The 19419-nt window shown below is 41.4% G+C and overlaps 1 protein-coding gene across 15 annotated transcripts in view; it reads left to right on the top strand.

Moving 5' to 3' along the window:
- The window catches only part of LOC140481586 (dedicator of cytokinesis protein 9-like), a 342162-nt gene that overhangs the window by 226339 nt on the left and 96404 nt on the right, over positions 1 to 19419 (top strand). For all 15 annotated transcript variants that reach the window (XM_072578032.1, XM_072578034.1, XM_072578030.1 and 12 more), the window contains exons 19-27: positions 3157 to 3249; positions 7028 to 7151; positions 7734 to 7855; positions 9825 to 9911; positions 10509 to 10598; positions 14584 to 14699; positions 16307 to 16373; positions 17959 to 18084; positions 19286 to 19357. In XM_072578032.1, coding sequence (XP_072434133.1) covers positions 3157 to 3249; positions 7028 to 7151; positions 7734 to 7855; positions 9825 to 9911; positions 10509 to 10598; positions 14584 to 14699; positions 16307 to 16373; positions 17959 to 18084; positions 19286 to 19357 — 897 coding nt within the window. The remainder of the gene's footprint in view (positions 1 to 3156; positions 3250 to 7027; positions 7152 to 7733; positions 7856 to 9824; positions 9912 to 10508; positions 10599 to 14583; positions 14700 to 16306; positions 16374 to 17958; positions 18085 to 19285; positions 19358 to 19419) is intronic.

The following is a 19419-nucleotide window of genomic DNA, read 5'->3' as shown; positions in this document are numbered from 1 at the left end:
AATTCTGATAAATGCGAGGTGCTGCATTTTGGGAAAGCAAATCTTAGCAGGATTTATGCACTTAATGGTAAGGTCCTAGGGAGTGTTGCTGAACAAAGAGACCTTGGAGTGCAGTTTCATAGCTCCCTGAAAGTGGAGTTGCAGGTAGATAGGATAGTGAAGAAGGTGCTTGGTATGCTTTCCTTTAGTGGTCAGAGTATTGAGTACAGGCATTGGGATGTCATGTTGCGGCTGTACAGGAAATTGGTTAGGCCACTGTTGCAATATTGCATGCAATTCCTTCCTATCGGAAAGATGTTATGAAACTTGAAAGGGTTCAGAAAAGATTTACAAGGATGTTGCCAGGGTTGGAGGATTTGAGCTATAGGGAGAGGCTGAACAGGCTGGGGCTGTTGTCCCTGGAGCATCAGAGGTTGAGGGGTGACCGTATAGAGGTTTATAAAATCATGAGGGGTATAGATAGGATAAATAAACAAAGTCTTTTCCCTGGGGTTGGGGAGTCCAGAACTAGAGGACATAGGTTTAGGGTGAGCCGGGAAAGATATAAAAGAGCCCTAAGGGGCAACTTTTTCATGCAGAGGGTGGTACGTGTATGGAATGAGCTGCCAGAGGAAGTGGTGGAGGCTGGTACAATTGCAACATTTAAAAGGCATCTGGATGGGTATATGAACAGGAAGGGTTTTGGAGGGATATGGGCCGTGTGCTGGCAGGTGGGACTAGATTGGTTAGGGATATCTGATTGGAATGGATGGGTTGGACCGAAGAGTCTGTTTCCATGCTGTATATCTCTATGACTCTAAGTGAATTCCACATTCTCTCAGCTGTCTAGATTACAGGTTTTTCCTAAATTCTTTCCTGTGTTAATTAGTGACAATCTATTTCTGATCCCTCTAATTTTGGACTGGTCTCCCTCAAAAGTTAAAACATCATCTCTTGTATCTTTTTGAAAATATTTAGGTCCTTATGAATCCTGATTGCACCTTCTGTAGTGTCTCTTTATCTCATAGAATCAAAGAGTTGTACAGCATGGAAAAAGACCCTTTGGTGTAACTCGTCCATGCTGACCAGATATCCTAAATTAATCTATTCCCATTTGCGAGCATTTGCCCCATATCCCTCTATACCATTCCTATTTATATCCTCATCCAGATGCCTTTTAAATGTTATAATTGTATGAGTCTCGAGAGTGTGGTGCTGGAAAAGCACTGCAGGACAGGCAGCATTTGAGGAACAGGAGAATTGACATTTTGGTCATAAATCCTTCATCAGGAATGAGTCTTGTGGGCCGGGGGCTGAGGATACAGTGTGCTTGGGTGAATGGTAAGATTCTTGATGGTGTCGATGAGCAGAGAGGTCTCTGTGTCCATGATAGATCTCTCGAAGTTGCCACCCAGGTTGATAGGGCTGTTAAGAAGGTATACGGTGTGTTAGTTTTTATTAGTAGAGTAGTTTCAGAACCATGAGGTCATGCTGCAGCTGTACAAAATTCTGGTGCGGCTGCACTTGGAATATTGCATGCAAATTCTGGTCACCGCATTATAGGAAGGATGTGGAAGGTTTGGAATGGGTTTAGAGGAGATTTATTAGGGTGTGGCCTGATATTGAGGGAAGGTCTTATGAGGAAAGGTTGAGGGACTTGAGGCTGTTTTCGTGAGAGAGGAGGAGGCTGAGAGGTGACTTAATTGAGACATATAGGATAATCAGATGGTTAGGTAGGATGGACAGTGACAGCCTTTTTCCTCAGATGGTGATGGCTCGCATGAGGGGGGATAATTTCAAATTGAGAGGTGATAGATATTGGACAGATGTCAGAGGTAGTTTCTTTACTCAGAGAATAGTAGGGGCGTGGAACGCACTGCATGCAACAGTTGTAGACTTGTCAACATTACGGGCATTTAAGTGGTCATTAGATAGGCATATGGACAAGAATGGAATAGTGTAGGTTAGACGGGCTTCAGATTGGTTCCACAGGGTGGCGCAGTATCGAGGGCCGAAGGACCTGTACTGTGCTGTAATGTTCTGTGTTCTGCATAAATGGGAGGGGGGTGGGACTGGGGGCTAGGTAGCTAGAAATGTAATAGGTAGATGAAGGCGGGGGTGAAAGTGATAGGTTGGAGGGAAGGTGGAGCGGATAGGTGGGAATGAAGATGGACAGGTCAAGAGGGCGGTGCTGAATTGCAGGCTTGGGACTGAGGAGGGGAAACCCCACCCATCGGGGAGACCCTCCGAGGACCTTTTCCCACCTCTAACACACCCCATCTACGTGGACACTCCTTGCTGGTCTTGGCGCTTATTGTACCAGCCTCTACTGCTTTCTCTGGCAGCTCATTCCGTATACCCACCATCTTCTGCATGAAAAAGTTGCCCCTTAGATCTCTTCTAAATCTTTCCCCTCTTAGCCTAAACCTGTGCCCTCTCATTTTGGACTCCTCTATGAGGTATAGACATTGTCTATTTACTCTATCCATACCCCTCCTGATTTTAAGGAGAAAGTGAGGACTGCAGATGCTGGAGATCAGGTTCCTGAAGAAGGGCTTATGCCCGAAACGTTGATTCTCCTGTTCCTTGGATGCTGCCTGACCTGCTGCGCTTTTCCAGCAACACATTTTCAGCCCTCCTAATTTTAAACCTCCATAAGGTCACCTTTCAGTCTCTAGTGCTCCAGACAAAATAGGCCCAGCCTATTCAGCCTCTCCCTAGAACTCAAACCCTCCAACCCTGGCAACATCTTTGTAAATCTTTTCTGAATCCTCTCAAGTTTCACGGCATCTTTCCTACAGCAGGGAGACCAGAATTGCACGCAATTTTCCAAAAGTGGTCTGACCAATGTCCTGTATAGCTGCAACATGACCTCCCATCTCCTATAATCAATGCACTGTCCAGTAATGGTGTTATAGTTAGCCTTTCCCAATTTAGCGCTTCACCTAAGGACCAGTATTATCCTTATTCATAAATACATCGTAATGAGGAGAGCAAAACTGTTTGTGTCTGAAGTGTGGTGCAAATATGGTTTGATGAAATTTTAAATATGTTTGTTAATTTTGGCCATTTTCTGTTGACAAGCTGCCAAACTAGAAATGCTACTGATTGTGGATATTTTGTTCAAATATATACTAATGCTAGTTCACTTAGTGTGATTCTTCTTTCTCTTCCTAGTGTATCTACGGGAGATCCGGGGGTCCTGTGTTTATGAAATATGCTTTCACAATGGTATTACATCACCATCAAAATCCAGAGTTCTATGATGAGGTAAAGAAGTGGTGCAACATTGGAATGCATTCTGGGTTAATTCTCCAGTTCTGTTGTGAAGCTAATTTTTAGAACTCGGGCTTTAATGAATTTCTTTACATTTTAGAATCTGATTCTATACAGATTTGTTAAGAAAGGAAGAGAGCTCTCGAAAGCTATTCATTGTGCTCTCATCACTAGATGCTAGACGTTTGGCTATTCAGAACGGACAAAGTACAGATAGTATTCCATCAGCTTTCCGTTGTGAAAACTGAAGTAAAATATTTATTCCTAGATGTGTTTCTGTGATATGACGGTGCTTGCTGAACAATCCTTTTATTCCGTACAGTACTCTGTGGTAAAAGAAAATCAGACTCACTACCTTCCATGGGAACATAGTACAGAAACCGGCCCTTCGGCCCACTGTCTGTGCTGACCACAATGCCATTCTAAACTAATACCATCTGTCTGCACATGGCCCATATCATTTCTATTCCCTGCCTGTTCATGTTTCTATCTAATTGCATCTTAAAGTTTGCTAACCTACCCGATTCTGCCAACTCCCATGGCAGCATATTCCAGGTGCCTATCATCCCCTGTGTAACAGAAACTTCCTAGCACATCTCCTTTAAACTTTCCACCTCTCGCCTTAAACCTATGCACCCTAATATTTGACATTTACCCTGGGGAAACAGACTCTGACTGTCCTCTCTATCCATGCCTCTCATAATCTTATATACTTTTATCAGGTCACCCACCTCAGCCTCCAAAGCTCCAACAATAACAATTCAAGTTTGTCCAACCTCTTTGTAGCTAATGCACTCCAACTCAGGGGCAACATTCTGGTAAACCTCTATTGCACCTTCTCCAAAGTCTCAATATCCTTCCTGTGGTGTGGTGACCAAAACTACCCATCGTGCTCCAAATGTGGTCGAACTGAAGTTTATGCAGCAACAATATGACTTGAAAACTTTAATGAGTACCCTAACCATTGAAGACAAGCAAACCATACTTCTTTATCACCTTAACCACTGGTGTTGTCATTTTCAGGGAACTATGGACTTGCACCCCAAAATCTCTCTGTATATTAATGCTCCCAAGGGTCCTATCATTTACTGTAAACTTTCCTCTTGCATTTGATCTTCTAAAATGCATCACCTCACACTTGTCTGCGTTAAACTCCATCTGCTGTTTCGCTACCAACTTTCCAACCAATCTATATCCTGCTGTATCCTTTAACGACCTTCCTTACTATCTGTTACGGTACCAATTTTTGTGTTGTCTGCAAACTTACTAATAAGACCACCTACATTTTCATCATTTGGAGGAGCTGGTGTTGGACTGGGGTGGACAAAGTTTAAAAATCACACAGCACCAGGTGATGTAAACCTGTTGGACAATAACCTGGTGTTGTGTGATTTTTAACTTTGTTATTTTCATCAAAACCATTTATATTTAGATATATATGTATATATTACAAACAACACAGGTCCCAGCACTGATCCTTGTGTAACACCCCTGGTCCAGTCAGAAAAACACCTCTCCACAATCACCCTCTTCCTTCTATGACCAAGCCAATTTTATATCCAACTGGACAACTCACCCTGGATCCCATGTGACTTAATCTTCTGGACCAGCCTGCCATGAGAGGCCTTCGCAAATGCTTTAGTAAAGTCTATATAGACAACATTCAGTGCCCTGTCCTCATTAATCATCACTTCCTCAAAAAACTCAAGTTTGTGGAACAAGACCCCCCCCCCTCCATAAGCCATGTTGACTATCTCTCATTAGTCCATGCTTCTCCAAATGTGAGTGAATCCTGTCACTACAAATCTTCTCAAATAATTTCTCTACCATTAACGTAAGTCTCACTGGCCTATAATTTCCAGGTTAATCCCTTTTGTTGTTCTTAATCAAAGGAATAACATTGGCTATTCTTAATCAGTAGTGCAAAACCCCCTCCCCTGTTACATCCCTCCCTACCTCACCTGAAAGGCCTAAGCTCTGGAACATTGAGCTACAGGTCCTGCCCTTCTCTCAGCTAAGTTTCTGTGATGGCTACAACATCGTAGTTCCATGTACTATTCTAGGCTCTAAGCTCATTCTGCTTTACCTGACTCAGGGTGGCACAGTGGCTCAGTGGTTAGCATTGCTGCCTCACAGCGCCAAGGACCTAGGTTCAATTCCACCCTTGGGTGACTGTCTGTGTGGAATTTGCACATTTCCCCGTGTCTGCGTGGGTTTCCTCCAGGTGCTCCGGCTTCCTCCCACAGTCCAAAGATGTGCAGGTTAGGTGAATTGGCCATGTTAAATTGTCCATAGTGTTAGGTGCATTAGTCAGGGGTAAATGTAGGGTAGGGGAATGGGTCTGTGTTGGTTTCTCTTCGGAGGGTCATTGTGGACTTGTTGGGCCAAATGTCCTGTTTTCATACTGTAGGGAATGAAATCTAATCTAATCTAAAACTCCTAGCATTTTAATAAATGCACTTCAGACTGCCAGTCCTGCTGGTCCTGGATGTCCTTCCTATTAGACTTGCGTGCATTAACATCTAACTTCTCCTCAATCACTTCGCATGCTGAGCTAGAGCTCTGGTTCCCACCCCTGGCACTAGCACCACTCCTCATCTTTGTCCTAACTGGGTGACCCCTTATTCTGAGATTATGCCTTCTGGTCCTAGACTGCTCCCACCACCTGTTTCCCCCACTATTGCTTTCCATGTCATCTTCCCCATCTCCTTCCCCTGCAGACTTCGAAAAGTTGTCATTCTTGCTGCTTTCTCCATGTTAACATCGTGGTCAATTAGAATCCCTACAGCATGGAAACGGGCCCTTCGGCCCAACGAGTCTACGCTAATCATCCGAAGACTAACCCACCCAGATCCATTCCCCCTACCCGATATTCATCCATGACTCATATACTTAACCTACACATCCCTGAACACTATGGGCAATTTAGCATGGCCAATTCACCTAACCTGCACATCTTTGGACTGTGGGAGGAAACCGGAGCACCAGAGGAAACACACACAGATGTGGGGAGAATGTACAAACTCCACAGAGGCAGTTGCCCTGGGTGGGAATCGAACCTGGGTCCCTGGAACTGTGAGGCAGTAGTGCTAGCCACTGGGCCACCATGCCACCCAATTAAAGTAGATTTTTCAACAAATCAGCACCTTTGTTCTCCTGCAGTATAAGCTGTGATTGTGAAAGATTTACAAGGATGTTGCCAGGGTTGGAGGATTTGAGATATAGGGAGAGGCTGAACAGGCTGGGGCTGTTGTCCCTGGAGCGTCAGAGGTTGAGGGGTGACCTTATAGAGGTTTATAAAATCATGAGGGGCATAGATAAGATAAATAGACATAATCTTTTCCCTGGAGTGGGGGAGTCCAGAACGAGAGGGCATAGGTTTAGGGTGAGCGGGGAAAGATATAAAAGAGCCCTAAGGGGCAACATTTTCACACAGAGTACGTGTTTGGAATGAGCTGCCAGAGGAAGTGGTGGAGGCTGGTACAATTGCAACATTTAAAAGGCATCTGGATGGGTATATGAATATGAAGGGTGTTTTGGAGGGATATGGGCTGGGTGCTGGCAAATGGGACTAGATAAGGTTGGGATATCTGGTCGGCAGGGACAGGTTGGACTGAAGTGTCTGTTTCCATGCCGTACATCTCTATGACTCTATGATGTTTGGCATTCTTGCATTTGTCCTGACGAGTGAAAGATGAGAAGCTAAAGCAATGTAACTTTCTTTTTGACGATAAAATGTCTGTCTCTGAGGTCTGTTTTATCTGCGTCTCAGATTAAAGTGGAGCTGCCAACCCAGCTACACGAGAAGCACCACTTGTTGTTCACGTTCTACCACGTCAGTTGTGACAACTCGAGCAAAGGCACCACCAAGAAGCGGGAAACCATTGAATCACAAGGTTCTCAGATCATTTTGTTTCAAGTAGAAAGAGTTGAGCACACGGCGTTATGTTTGAGAAGAAAGTCTTTCGTTTATACGCAGATGGTCAGGAAGCATCTGTGGTTAGAGAAGCCGAGTGTTGATATAAGGTCATGGACGTGATATTTGTTTTCTCCAATGCTGCCTGACCCACTGAGTATTTCTAATGTTTTTTGTCTTTACTTCTCGCATCTGCAGAATTTTGCTTGTGCTGGTCATTGTTTCCTTTTAACCACAAGATTGAACAGTTACTTGGTTTCTCCAATATTTTGCACTATATTTTTAATGTCACTTCAGCAATAATCTCTTTATGTAGGGGTCAGATTCAGTGTCTTAATTTCGAGATGTGTCGTTTCTTTCTCCCTTCTTAATCTTTATCAGCTCTTGATATTCGGGTTAATAAAGGATTGTATTCCAATGCAATCTAACTGATTTCAGTGCTGTTGGTGATCCCTCCTAGATACAGTACCACTGATATAAATATCTGCCATTAGTGGCTTGCCAAATGCTAGTGTAATCTTAGGCCAAAACCTTTTAACAGTATTGTTTCCTTTCCCTGCAGTTGGCTATGCCTGGCTACCATTGCTGAAAGATGGTCGAGTTGTGACCAATGAAAATCAGATACCTGTTTCAGTGAATCTTCCTTTGGGTTATCTCAGTTACCAGGAACTGGGAATGGGGAAGGTAAGCTCAGTGTCTCCCCTTTGGCCTTCATTTGACTGATGAGTTTGTATAGTGCCACGGTCAGCAGGTTCTGCTGCATGTGGGTGGTAGTTATTGGGGTACAGTGGCTGTTCCTGACTGATCCAGTGACATCCATGTCGGACACTATCTACATTTGTTAATCGCTCCCTTTTTAACATATTTAATATTCAAATGATCTGTTCCTTTTCTGCTCCTTGAGGGATCAAGTAGGTGTGAACCGATTAAAATAATTTAGGAGTGATCTCTTTGCTCTGACATTATTTAAAATGTGTCGGGATGATGCTGTGAATAACGTGGATGTATTTAAAGGCAAAACTAAAGAAATGAGTAAGTAGAGAGGAATAGATGGTTTTGCAGATAAGGTGTAATGAGGAAAATTGGAATGAGTCTCATGAAGCAAAAGTCATAGTGTAGGCCAGTTGCATGAATAGCCTGTTTCTCTGCTATAAATTCTGTGCACTAAAAAGAGTTCATTCCCCTTATTTTTCATAAATTTACTTGGTTAGTATGGAGAATATTTGTTGGGTTAATGGTGTGCTTTCAGATGTCTTTGTAGGTCTTTTTTTAGGATTCACTACACAGCCTGCACTCTGTCGGGCATTCCTGATGAAGGGCTCTTGCTCGAAATGCTGATTCTCCTTCTTTGGATGCTTTTCCAGCACCACACACTCGACTCTGTAGATACCATACACATCAAATGGTCAAAATTGAGAACCGGTAGATGTCTGTTTGCAAAATGCACATTGAAGTAACGGTGATAAAACACAAACCTCGTGCGCTGAAAATGTGCATCGCTCCAAAGAAAGTGGACATGAAAAAGTCAGGTTTTACTGTCAGATTTGAAAACTAGCAACTTTGATGACGCAATAGCGTGACAACTAGATCCAGTAAGGAATTCAAGACAGACCTCTTTACCCAGAGAGTGGCAAGAATGTGGAAGTCAGTACCACAAGGAATGGTTGTGGTTAATTGTTTATCCAGCTTTCCAATAAACTATGAGGGAGAAAGGAATAGACAGATGATATTTATAGGGTGTGATGAAAAGATTGGGAGGAGGGTCATGTGGAGCGTAAAAACCAGCATAGACCAATTTGCCATTTAATGTCTGTAACAACATTCTGTTGTTAGGGCCTGGAGTCACCTAGATTGAACTGTTTCATATATCTTGAAAAGGCTAAAGGGATCAGTTGGGTATTAACACCAATCTTTCTATTTTTATTGTCATATATTCTAGGGACAAATCACATAAAAAGTAGATTTATGGAAATTAATTTGACAATTTGCCGATGAAGTTGGGAACCTTTACTCACTTAAAAGGGCCTTACTGCTTCCCATCTATAAAACTAGTTATTTAAGCTTGTCCAGAACTGATACCTAACCTGTCTTATTGTTTGGGAGCATTCAAGCACTGGGACCAACTGGGATTATGATGAAAGCATGTAAAACGTAGCTATTGAATATAACTCGAGTAATTCCATTAGCTGGATTTTTGCATCGTGGTGGGGAGGCTGTCCACTATTACAAAGTCTAGCCTGCAACAATTTAACATATGGAGCAGGGTTAATTAGTTTAGACTCGGTTCAAAGGAAGGATGAAAAGCATGAACTCGTCTTGTTGAAGGTGCCTCTGATGAGCCATGGGGACCACAAAGGATTGCCCCCCAACTCAGCCAGGCCTTTCCACAAAGAGTGAGTCTCCCCTTCCCTCTGTCAGTGAATGCAGAATGAGAGGCTTTTGGGTGACCAGGGATTGGCCACTGAAGAGCATCAGTCAGCCCAAGGGTAAATGAACTGCCCAGTGCCTCCCTCAGATCCATTACAAATGAGACTGGGAGGGGGGGGGGCACCATGCTGGATTTTACATGTTCCCGTCTTCAAACCCATTGCTGAGAATGGAAAATCCAGCTGTGTGTTTCCGTTGCAGATAACAGAATCTTTACACTTTGTAGCATTCAGGCCCTGAAATAAAGTGGGTCGATGGAGCCAAGCATATTTTCAAAGTCTCAACGCATCTTGTGTCTACAGTCTACACTCAGGTCAGTGTTGACGGTCTTCTTACAATTCTTCACAGTTAGAAATTATTCCATAGTTTGGTTCACTTTTTTTTTTGAAAATGTTCAAGCCACAGTTGGTGCATGATATCCAGTTCTGGTCACTGCACTTTAGCAGGAGTGTGAGGGTTGACGAGAGGGTGCAGAATAGATTGATTAGAATGGTTCCAGGGATGAGAGATTTTAGCTACAAGGTTAGGTTGGAGAAATGTGATTGTTCTCCTTGGAGCAGGGCAGACTGAGGGAAGATTTCATAAAGATGTGTATGAATATAACAGGTTTTGATTAAGTAACATATTACAATTAGTACAAGGATTGTGGGGCGCAGTTTAACAAGTTAATGATACATGATTTTTGTATTGTTTCATTTGTGAATTAATTTTCTTTCTAATACTTATAAAAGGCAATATTTATTCCATATATAAAATAATGCATCTCGTAGAAATCTATTAAATATTTTACCTTTAAGAAAAATATATTGCTTATTCTGTCTAGTATCTGTAGATTGGGTGAATGCATGACTTCTTTGATAGAAACATTTACAACTTGCAGTAATACCTTTTCTCGTGGCTTTTTTTCCAGGACCAACACTTGAACAATTTTTTCCAATATTGCCAAAAATGTGACTCTGGAGCTCAGGCCTCAGGGACGGAACTTGTCAAATTCCTCAAGGTAATTTTTCACCTCCTCCAGGTCAGATTTCAATAAGAATGATAATTGTAGACAGGTGTAACAGGTCAGACTGGGTGACTTTTCTCGTGAAACAAGAAGGCTGCAGATTGATCTAACAGTGATCTTTAAAATGATGGAAGATTTGGATAGAAGAGATACAGAGAGGTTGTTGTCTTTGATGGGGAGTCACAGAGCCAAAGGCCATCAATCTAAGATAATCACCAAGGAATTCAATATGGAATTCAGAAGAAATTCATTATCCAGGTAGTAGTGAGAATGTGGAATCTATCACCACAGGTAGTAGTTGAACCAAACTTTGTAGATACATTTAAGGGGAAGCTTGGGGAAGGAGATGGGAATTCTTGGTTAAGATAGATTTAGATGACGACAGGTGGTGAAGTCTTGAGTGGGCATAGACACTGGCATGAACTAGTTGGCAGCATAGCTTTTTCTATGCCTTATATCTGATGTAATCCTTTTGTCAAGTCCATTTACCTTGCATGGAAGATACTGAATTTAAACTATTTGATTCTACAATGGACGTATGAAGCAAATACTAATAAAATGTGAGTTCAGAATTGTTAATTTTAGTCTTTGTAAAAAAGATGTTTAAAGAGGCATTTTTACTCAACTTCTGGCCAGTTGACTGTGCTTTTTTGTTCAGAATTTTCGTGTCTGTTTCATGTTGTCTGTGTGCCTTATTAAATTGTACTATTATTTCATTGGATGTGTTCATGATTTATAGGTAAAATTTCTCTCCCTTATGTTCATTCACTTCCCCACCAGCAAACAAAAAACAAAGCTACAAGGGCAGGTCAGAGTCTAGGCATGCAGCACTGAATAACTCCCCTCCTGACTCCCTAAAGCTTTCCACCTTCGACAATGTACACATCAGGAGTGTGATGGTATACTCCCCAGTTGCCTGGTTGGGCGCAGCTCCAACACCTCTCAAGAAGCTCAATACCATCCGGAATAAAACAGCCGGAGTGATTGGCACCCCATCCAACACCTTCAACATTCATTCCCCTCACCACTGAGACAGAGTAGCAGCAGAGAATGCCATCTGTAAAATGTGCTTTATGGGGCCTTCCAAAGCTGAGATTTCTACCATCTAGTGGGACAAGGGCAGCAGATGCAAATTCACTTCCAAGCCACACACTGACCTGACTTGAAACTACATAACTGTTCCTTCATTGTCCATGGGTCAAAATCCTTGAACTTTCCCTTAACAGCATCGTGACTGTAACAGAACCCTAAGGACTGCAGTAATTTGACAGCAACTCAGCACTGCCTTCTTGAGGCTCGTTAGAGACTGGCAATAAGTGCTAGCCGAGGTAATGATGAACACAACCCATGAATGCATTTACAAAACACAACAAATCTTAAACATGCCACAGAAACATATTTTACAATGAAACTAAACACAAGGCTACTGGCTCAATGAGCCTGTGCTGACTCTTTGAAAGAAGAATCCATTTTTTTCCATTCTCCCCTATTTTTTTCCTATCACCTGAAATGCAGGGGCATGCATCTTAAACCCTGTGCTGTAAGGCAGAGGGATTCTTGTTTTATTAATTAAGATAGCAGTGCTGTAACTTCTTGTTGAGAAGGACTCCTATTTACATAACACCTTTCAAGACCTTAGGGCAACCTAAAGAGTTCTATAGTCAATGACTCAACCACGAATGTACATATAGTATTGTTTTCATTTCGAATCAACCTGTTCAGTGATGTTATTACACACCTCTGGAGCAGGTGGGACTTGAATCCAGGAGTCAGGACACTGCCACTGTGCCGCAAGAGGGCCCCTACGATACATGTTGTAATATGATCATACCACTTGGGAGCAGGAGTGAGCCACTCCACTCCTTAAACCTGCTCTGCCATTCATTAAAGGTCATGACTGATCTGATTATTCCACTCTCCCAACAACCTTTCCCTCATCGCTTATTAGGAATCTGCCTACCTCTGCCTTAAATATTTTCAAGCAGTCTGCTTCCATTTCATTTTGAGGAAGAGAGTTCCAAAGACTCTCCAGAGAGAATTTATTTCCCCCTCAACTCTCACTTCTTTTGAAACCATTATCCCAAGCTCTAGGTCGTCTCACAAGATGAAATGTTTTCTCCTACTTCCATCTGGTCAACTTACCTTGGGATCATATATATTTCCAATCAGTTGCTTTTTACTCTTCTACACTCCACAGGATAGAAGCCTGGCCTGTCCAACCCTTCCCCATAATGCAAGCCGCACATTCCAGGTGTAATTCTAGTAATGCTTATCTGAACTGCTTCTGAAGCATTTACCCTCCTTAAATAAGGAGGCTACTACTGCACGACAGTACTCCAGATGTGGTCTCACCAGTGCCCTGTAAAACTGAAACATAACTCCCTGATTTTGGTGTTCATTTCTTCTTAAAATAAATGATAACATTTTACTGGCTTTTCTAATTAATTGCTGCATATGCATACAAACCTCTTGCCATTCATGCCCTTTGGCATACAGTTTCCTGTGTGGCTTGGAGATCTACAGTCTTTCACTGTTTAGATTTTTTTGTTATTCTTCCAACCACATTATACTCCATTTGCCAGATCTTTACCCACTCATGTAAACTACCTATATCTCTTTACAGCCTCATTCTGTTGGGTTCACAACTGACTTTCCTACCCAGCTTTAGGACATTAGCAAATTTGGGAACCATGCCTTTCATTCCTTCAATGAAGTCATTTATATAATGTTGAGGTCACACCATTTAGGGCATCTTCCCATCCAGAAGGCAATCAGTTATTCCTGTTCATTGGTTAATCTCCTATTCATGATAATATGTTAATCTCTACATCATGAACTTTTATTTTTCACAATAACCTTTGATGTAGTATTTCGACATATGTTAAGCAAACTGGGCTGTAGTTTCCTGCTTTCTATCTCCCCACCTTTTTGAGGACAGGAATTACATCTGCTATTTTCCAGTCTAATGGAACCTGAATCAAGGGAACTTTGGAAAATTAAAGGCAATGCATCAAATTATCTCACTAGTCACAATTTTTTCAAGTCTAGAGTTAAGTTGATGAAGTCCTAGTATCTTGTCGCCCCACAGTTCCAACAATTTGCTCAGTACCACGTCCCCGATTGAATGTAATTTTATTTAAGTCCTTCTCTCCTTGCCATTTCCTGATGTACAGCTATTTCCAGGAGATTACTTGCATTGTCTATAGTGAAGACTTGGGGCGGCATGGTGGCTCAGTGGTTAGCACTGCTGCCTCACAGCACTAGGGTACCAGGTTCAATTCCAGTCTTGGGAGACTGACTGTGGAGTTTGCACATTCTCCCCGTGTGTGGGCATGGGTTTTCTCCAGGTGCTCTGGTTTCCTCTCATAGTCCTAAGATATTCAGGTTAGGTGAATTAGTGTTGGGTGCATTAGTCGGAGGGAAATGGGCCTGGGTGGGTTACTCTTTGGAGGGTCAGTGTGGACTGTTTGGGTCAAAGGGCTGGTTTACGCACTGTAGGGAATATAATCAAGACTGAAAAGAATACCTGTTCAATTCATTTGTCATCTACTTGTTTTCTATTATTGATCCTAAACTAATTGACAACATTATTAACATAAATTCATTCAGAATATAGGTAACATGGCAACCAGTTTGCATTTAGCAAGTTTCCATTGATATGAAGAAACTGTCTTAAGTTTTGTTTGAGGACCCTGGGAGGTCTCTTGCTCTTCTTTAAATGCGGATGTGAGATCTTCTGAGATGGCAGGCAGGGCCTCTGTTTAACACCTTAATCTGAGAAACATAATGTGCCCATGGGGAGTTCCAGGGAAAACTGGCTTTTTCCCCATGAGATAATCCCAGACACAAGGTTATGTTTGAACTGGATATTTTGGGGAGTTTATATGTTATATACGGCTCTGTTTGACAAGCGTGTTTCAAGGCCGCTGGGTAGAATAGTATTAATGCCTCTGTATTCTGCCACATATTTCTCCTTCAGAGCTTACATGCAATGGAAGGCCATGTGATGATTAACTTCCTGCCCACAATCCTGAACCAGTTGTTTCGTGTGCTTGCAAGGGCCACACAAGAGGATGTCGCAGTTAATGTTACAAGGTAATTGAAACATATAGGTATTGTTTGTCTATTTTGAAAGATGTTGCTTCAAAATTCTTGAAAGTAAGCCATGTATTTGATGAAATCTTGCAGAGGCTAGTGATAAAAATGTAATTATCACTGAGATGGAGCCTTGGGTTGAAAACATCTTTGAAAGCCTAGTTGGAAGAACTGCTATTTATTAATAGTAGGTCAACTATGTTGTAAAAGACACACAGGTAGAAGACCTTATTTAATTAAGAACTTGAAGTGTGTATAGAGAGAGATTTACATGGTATATCTGAGCTGGGCTGTGCCAGAGTAAAGGCAGGTTTCTGGGGGGTTCTTGTGGTGCCGTGGTAGTGTCCCTACCCCTGGACTGAAAGTTCTGGGTTCAGGTTCCACCTGCTCCAGAGGTGTGTAATAACAACTCTAAACAGGTTGATTAGGAAAATAGGTTCAATAAAAATCTTTTCAAAAATTATGAAGAGAGCCTGTGGGTCACTACATTAGCAGCTGGGAGGCAGCAACATGCAATGTAGCTCTCACTTTTGGCCATGCTAGTATGAAAACAGATGTTCAGTGGAAGCTAAACAGACTCAAGCCTGCTCAGTAGTTGGATGGGAGAGGCCTGGGAATGCCAGTGGTAGTAGGCTTTTGTTACTCTAGTGGTGTCATTGTTCAGCTCACAATATTTGTATAACAGTGTATAGGCATGCGTAGTACTGAGGGTGAGAGTTCAAACCTCAGCGAGGGCAGTTTTAGGACTAGTGCAGTGGTAATGTCACTGCCTCTGGGCCAGATAGTCTTGGGTTCAATTCACATCTACCTCAGAGTTGTGCCATAACAAGCCTTAACAGATTGATTAAAAAGATCTGATATGTTGCTCTCTCTATAAACTTACAGTCACGGAAAGCATCTGTGTCTAATTGCATTCTATGTATCTGGCTTGGATTTATTAAACACTGTTTTGTCCAACCTCTTATAATAAATAGTTGGTTCTATAAAAGTACTAATGATTCATACAATATTAGCTCTGCATTTGCAAATGAGCAGTATATATTGAGTGCTTAAAATGATGGTGCAGAATTTCGAGTGGATGTGGATAAAGGGGGGGATGTTGTTTTATTTCTGGGAGATAGGTGTAGGTGCAATCAGTATGCAGATACTGATTGCACTTTAGTTAGACAGTGACCTCCGTTTTAAGCCAGTGAGTATGTACCAACAAACATGTTTTTCTTCGTCAGTCTCTCTCTTTCATTCTTTGGTTGTAGCTTCACAAATATTCTATTTCATTCCGTCTTCTGCACGCTCACTTTCTCACAGTCCCACTCATCTTTTACTCTCTCCTCTTCTCCAACATGTATAGACTTTAAAAGCTGTCTTCACTAATTCACAGGAGAACCCATGTAGGAAATACTCAGCTGATCAGGTAACATCGAAGGAGAGAGAAGCAGAATTCTTCTTCATAAATGTTTCTTTCCCTCTATGCTGCCTAACCTGCTGATTATCATCAACGCCTTCTGTTTTCAATTCAGGTTTGCAGCTCACACAGTATTTTGCTTTTATATTCGAGCTTTGGTCAGTCTCGTGTTTCTGTGCTAATCTTTGATCATTTCTCTTCCTAGAGTTCTTGTACACATTGTCTCGCAGTGTCATGAAGGACTAGAGCACTACCTGCGATCCTACATCAAGGTACAGCTGATGAAGCAAGCATCACAGTTACTGATGTGTGAATGCAGTGGAACAGCGAGTTATGTCAGCACAATTGCTTTCCTCTTTTGGTTTTGATGTTTTGAATTTTATTCCATAATTGAGCTAACAGGCATTGTTAAGTTGTTAATTTTTCTTTGTCCCAAAATAGGGCTAAACTTTCAGTTGCAGGAGAGGGTAAGCAGAGGTCTGTATTAAAACTTGAGTTTCTAGGGACTTCACTGGATCCTAGCGTCTTCTGAAGTGACACAGTTTTCAAGGCGAGGGCGGACTCCACACACCCCCAATTAACAGTCCATTAAGATCCTTGAGGAGCTTGTTAACAGACATGGTGCCAGAGGATTTTCAAACTGAAAATCGCCAAACCACAATGGTCTGGTGTGTATTAGCGTGCAGCTAATCTTGGTTCAATGTGGGAAGCTGTAAAGACTTTTAAACTGGATGAAGTTTTGTCACTGGGAGTTTTGCTGTGAAGTCAGGCACTGTATTAATTGGCTACTTCTCAGAGTGCTGAGGTGTTTGGCTGGCTGAAGGCTTGTTTGACGATCCAAACATTAATCAAATCTGTTTTTGATTCCCCTGTTAATGGACTGTTTTTAGACAGGTATTCCCTCAAGTATGGGAGAAAACCTAATTGAATTATTTCGGATCATTGAAGTGTCTGAAGAGACTGTCTCCTCTTGTGGTGGGGTGGGCTCCACAACAAGAGGTAGTATCTTAACATTAGAGCCAGGCTGCTCAGGGATAACATTAGAATGCTCCTTTCCACTCGAAGTGAAGTAAGAATCTGGATTTCTCTTTCCCCAAAAATCTATTAAAGTTTGGATCGAATGAGGAAAGGGATGGTGGTTGAACTTCCAAATTGTAGGAATTGATAGATTTTCAGTTGGATAATGGATAAACAGTGTCATAGATTAAATATAGTTAAAGTGAAGATAATATAATTGAATATCAGAATTATGCTTGAGGTGTTGTAGAGCCTCTTCCTGTTCCTTGTCACTAAGTATTCTGATTAGTTTTAATCCAGTTATCAATGGTTTTTATATTGATGCCTTTTAAACTGGAACTCAGTTCCCAGTGACAGAATTGTACCCTGACCAAGTGCCACAGATGACTTATCCTCACGTTTATCAATGGTTACCTAGTCAATGGTATCGATTCCAAATCAGCTACACTGCTATATTCGAATGAACAAGAGCAAATGTAGCCTTTGCATGTCAACTAAGAAACAGGTCAGAAATTCTGACATTTAACATTAAAACATAGCTAAAAATGCAAGTCTTTCAATCCTTTTTTTCTTTGAATATTAATTTCAATATTAATTTTGTTTGGTGGAGAATGCCGTGTTTTGAACCTTTTTCAGCTTTGCTTGACACCACTTTACATTTCTAATGGATTTAGTGTTAAGTCTAATCCTGATTTGATGTAAGTCATAAGTTTCAGGGCTAATTACATTACTGTCAACACAAGTCTTTGTTTTATCACTGGCTCAGAGGATTAACATGCATACAAGTACCAATGTGTCCTTTCTTGCTTCTCAACTCTTTTTTTTTGTTTGTTCCCCCAGTTTGTCTTCAAAACAGAACCCTGCAATTCCTCCAAATGCAAGACAGTACATGAGGAGTTAACTAAATCCATGACTGTTCTGCTCAAAACAACAGCCGACTTTCTGACCTGTAACAAGCTTCTCAAGGTAGATTAAAGTTAAATCCCTCTTCTATGTTGTAGAAATCTCTTAGCTGGTTTGCAAGTTTTAATGTGTAAAGCCGTCTCAGCAAGCCAGAACTGTCCTCAGATTATTTAATCGGTTTTATGTTAGTTATCATTTTGTGAAATTGGTTTTGAACTAAAAAAAGCACTGCAACTTGTTCCTTTTTCCAAATTATTCTTGCTGATTCTGGCAACAGTTTTGTTCCTGCCAAAGCTCTTAAATTGGGACATTCTGAAGTTGTGGCTCGGGCCTGCAGCTGTCAAATGGACTAAGTAGACTTTGATTTAAATTCTCTTCTGTTTTTTAAACTTTTTTTTCTTTATTATACTATTGTGGAAGGACTTTTTAAAAATTTTTCTATATATTTCCCTAAGTATTTGTACTCAAGAATCTGTACCTTTTTGTATCTAAGATGACACCATAAGTTGAGACTTGTAAGCCTTTCACTGTACTTATGTGAGTACATGTGATAATAAAGCTAAAACAATTCAATTTGAATACAAATGATTTGTTCCTGCTCCCGCTGTTTGCTGATAGAGTGAGACAAGGAAGGGTGGGAGGAAGCTCATATAGAACATAGATTCCAACATAGACTGGATGGGCTGAAGGGTCTGTTCCTGTGCTATAAAATACTGTGTGATCATTACAGGAATGGGATCTTTAAATTGGATCAGCTTGACAAAATATTTTTCCACAGTGCATAGTGAAATTGAAAATGACTACTACAGGGATTAGTTGAGGTGAATTACAGAGATTGATTCAACAGGAGGATAAATGAAGGATAAAGGAGACGCTGATAGGTGGAAATGAAGAGGAGTGGTTGAGGCTCTTGTGGATCATCAAAAACTAGCATGGACCTTTTTGGGCTGAAGGGACTGCTTCTATGTTATAAATGTGATAAAACAACCAAAGAGTGTCAAACTGCACAATGAATGTGCACACTGAAAGGTGAAGTGATTTCGTTGGGATTGTCCGTGTGACTTAATGTTAAAATGAGGAGAGCACGTTCACAGACATGGGATATTTTAATAAATATGGGTGGATAATAACACAAGCACACTGTCTCATCTCTGACAGAGCAGTTGTGTTTTGATTGTCTTTGCATGTGCAGTTTCCTCACTTGTTTAATGCATATTTCAGATTGTGTCCTTTTATACTAAGAAAAGGTTTTCTTTGCCTTCAGTATTCTTGGTTTTTCCTGGAGGCACTGATCAAATCAATGGCCCAACATCTTACAGAAACCAGCAAACTGAAGGTGAGCATCCATCTGTTAGTTACCAATGTGTTGGAGAATTTTTCTATAAGCCGTGTCAATAC

Source organism: Chiloscyllium punctatum, chromosome 9 (assembly GCF_047496795.1).
Source record: "Chiloscyllium punctatum isolate Juve2018m chromosome 9, sChiPun1.3, whole genome shotgun sequence".
NCBI classification, from domain to species: Eukaryota; Metazoa; Chordata; class Chondrichthyes; order Orectolobiformes; family Hemiscylliidae; genus Chiloscyllium; species Chiloscyllium punctatum.
The sequence above is the reverse complement of the archived record's forward strand: the minus strand, read 5'-3'. Positions and strand labels throughout refer to the sequence as shown.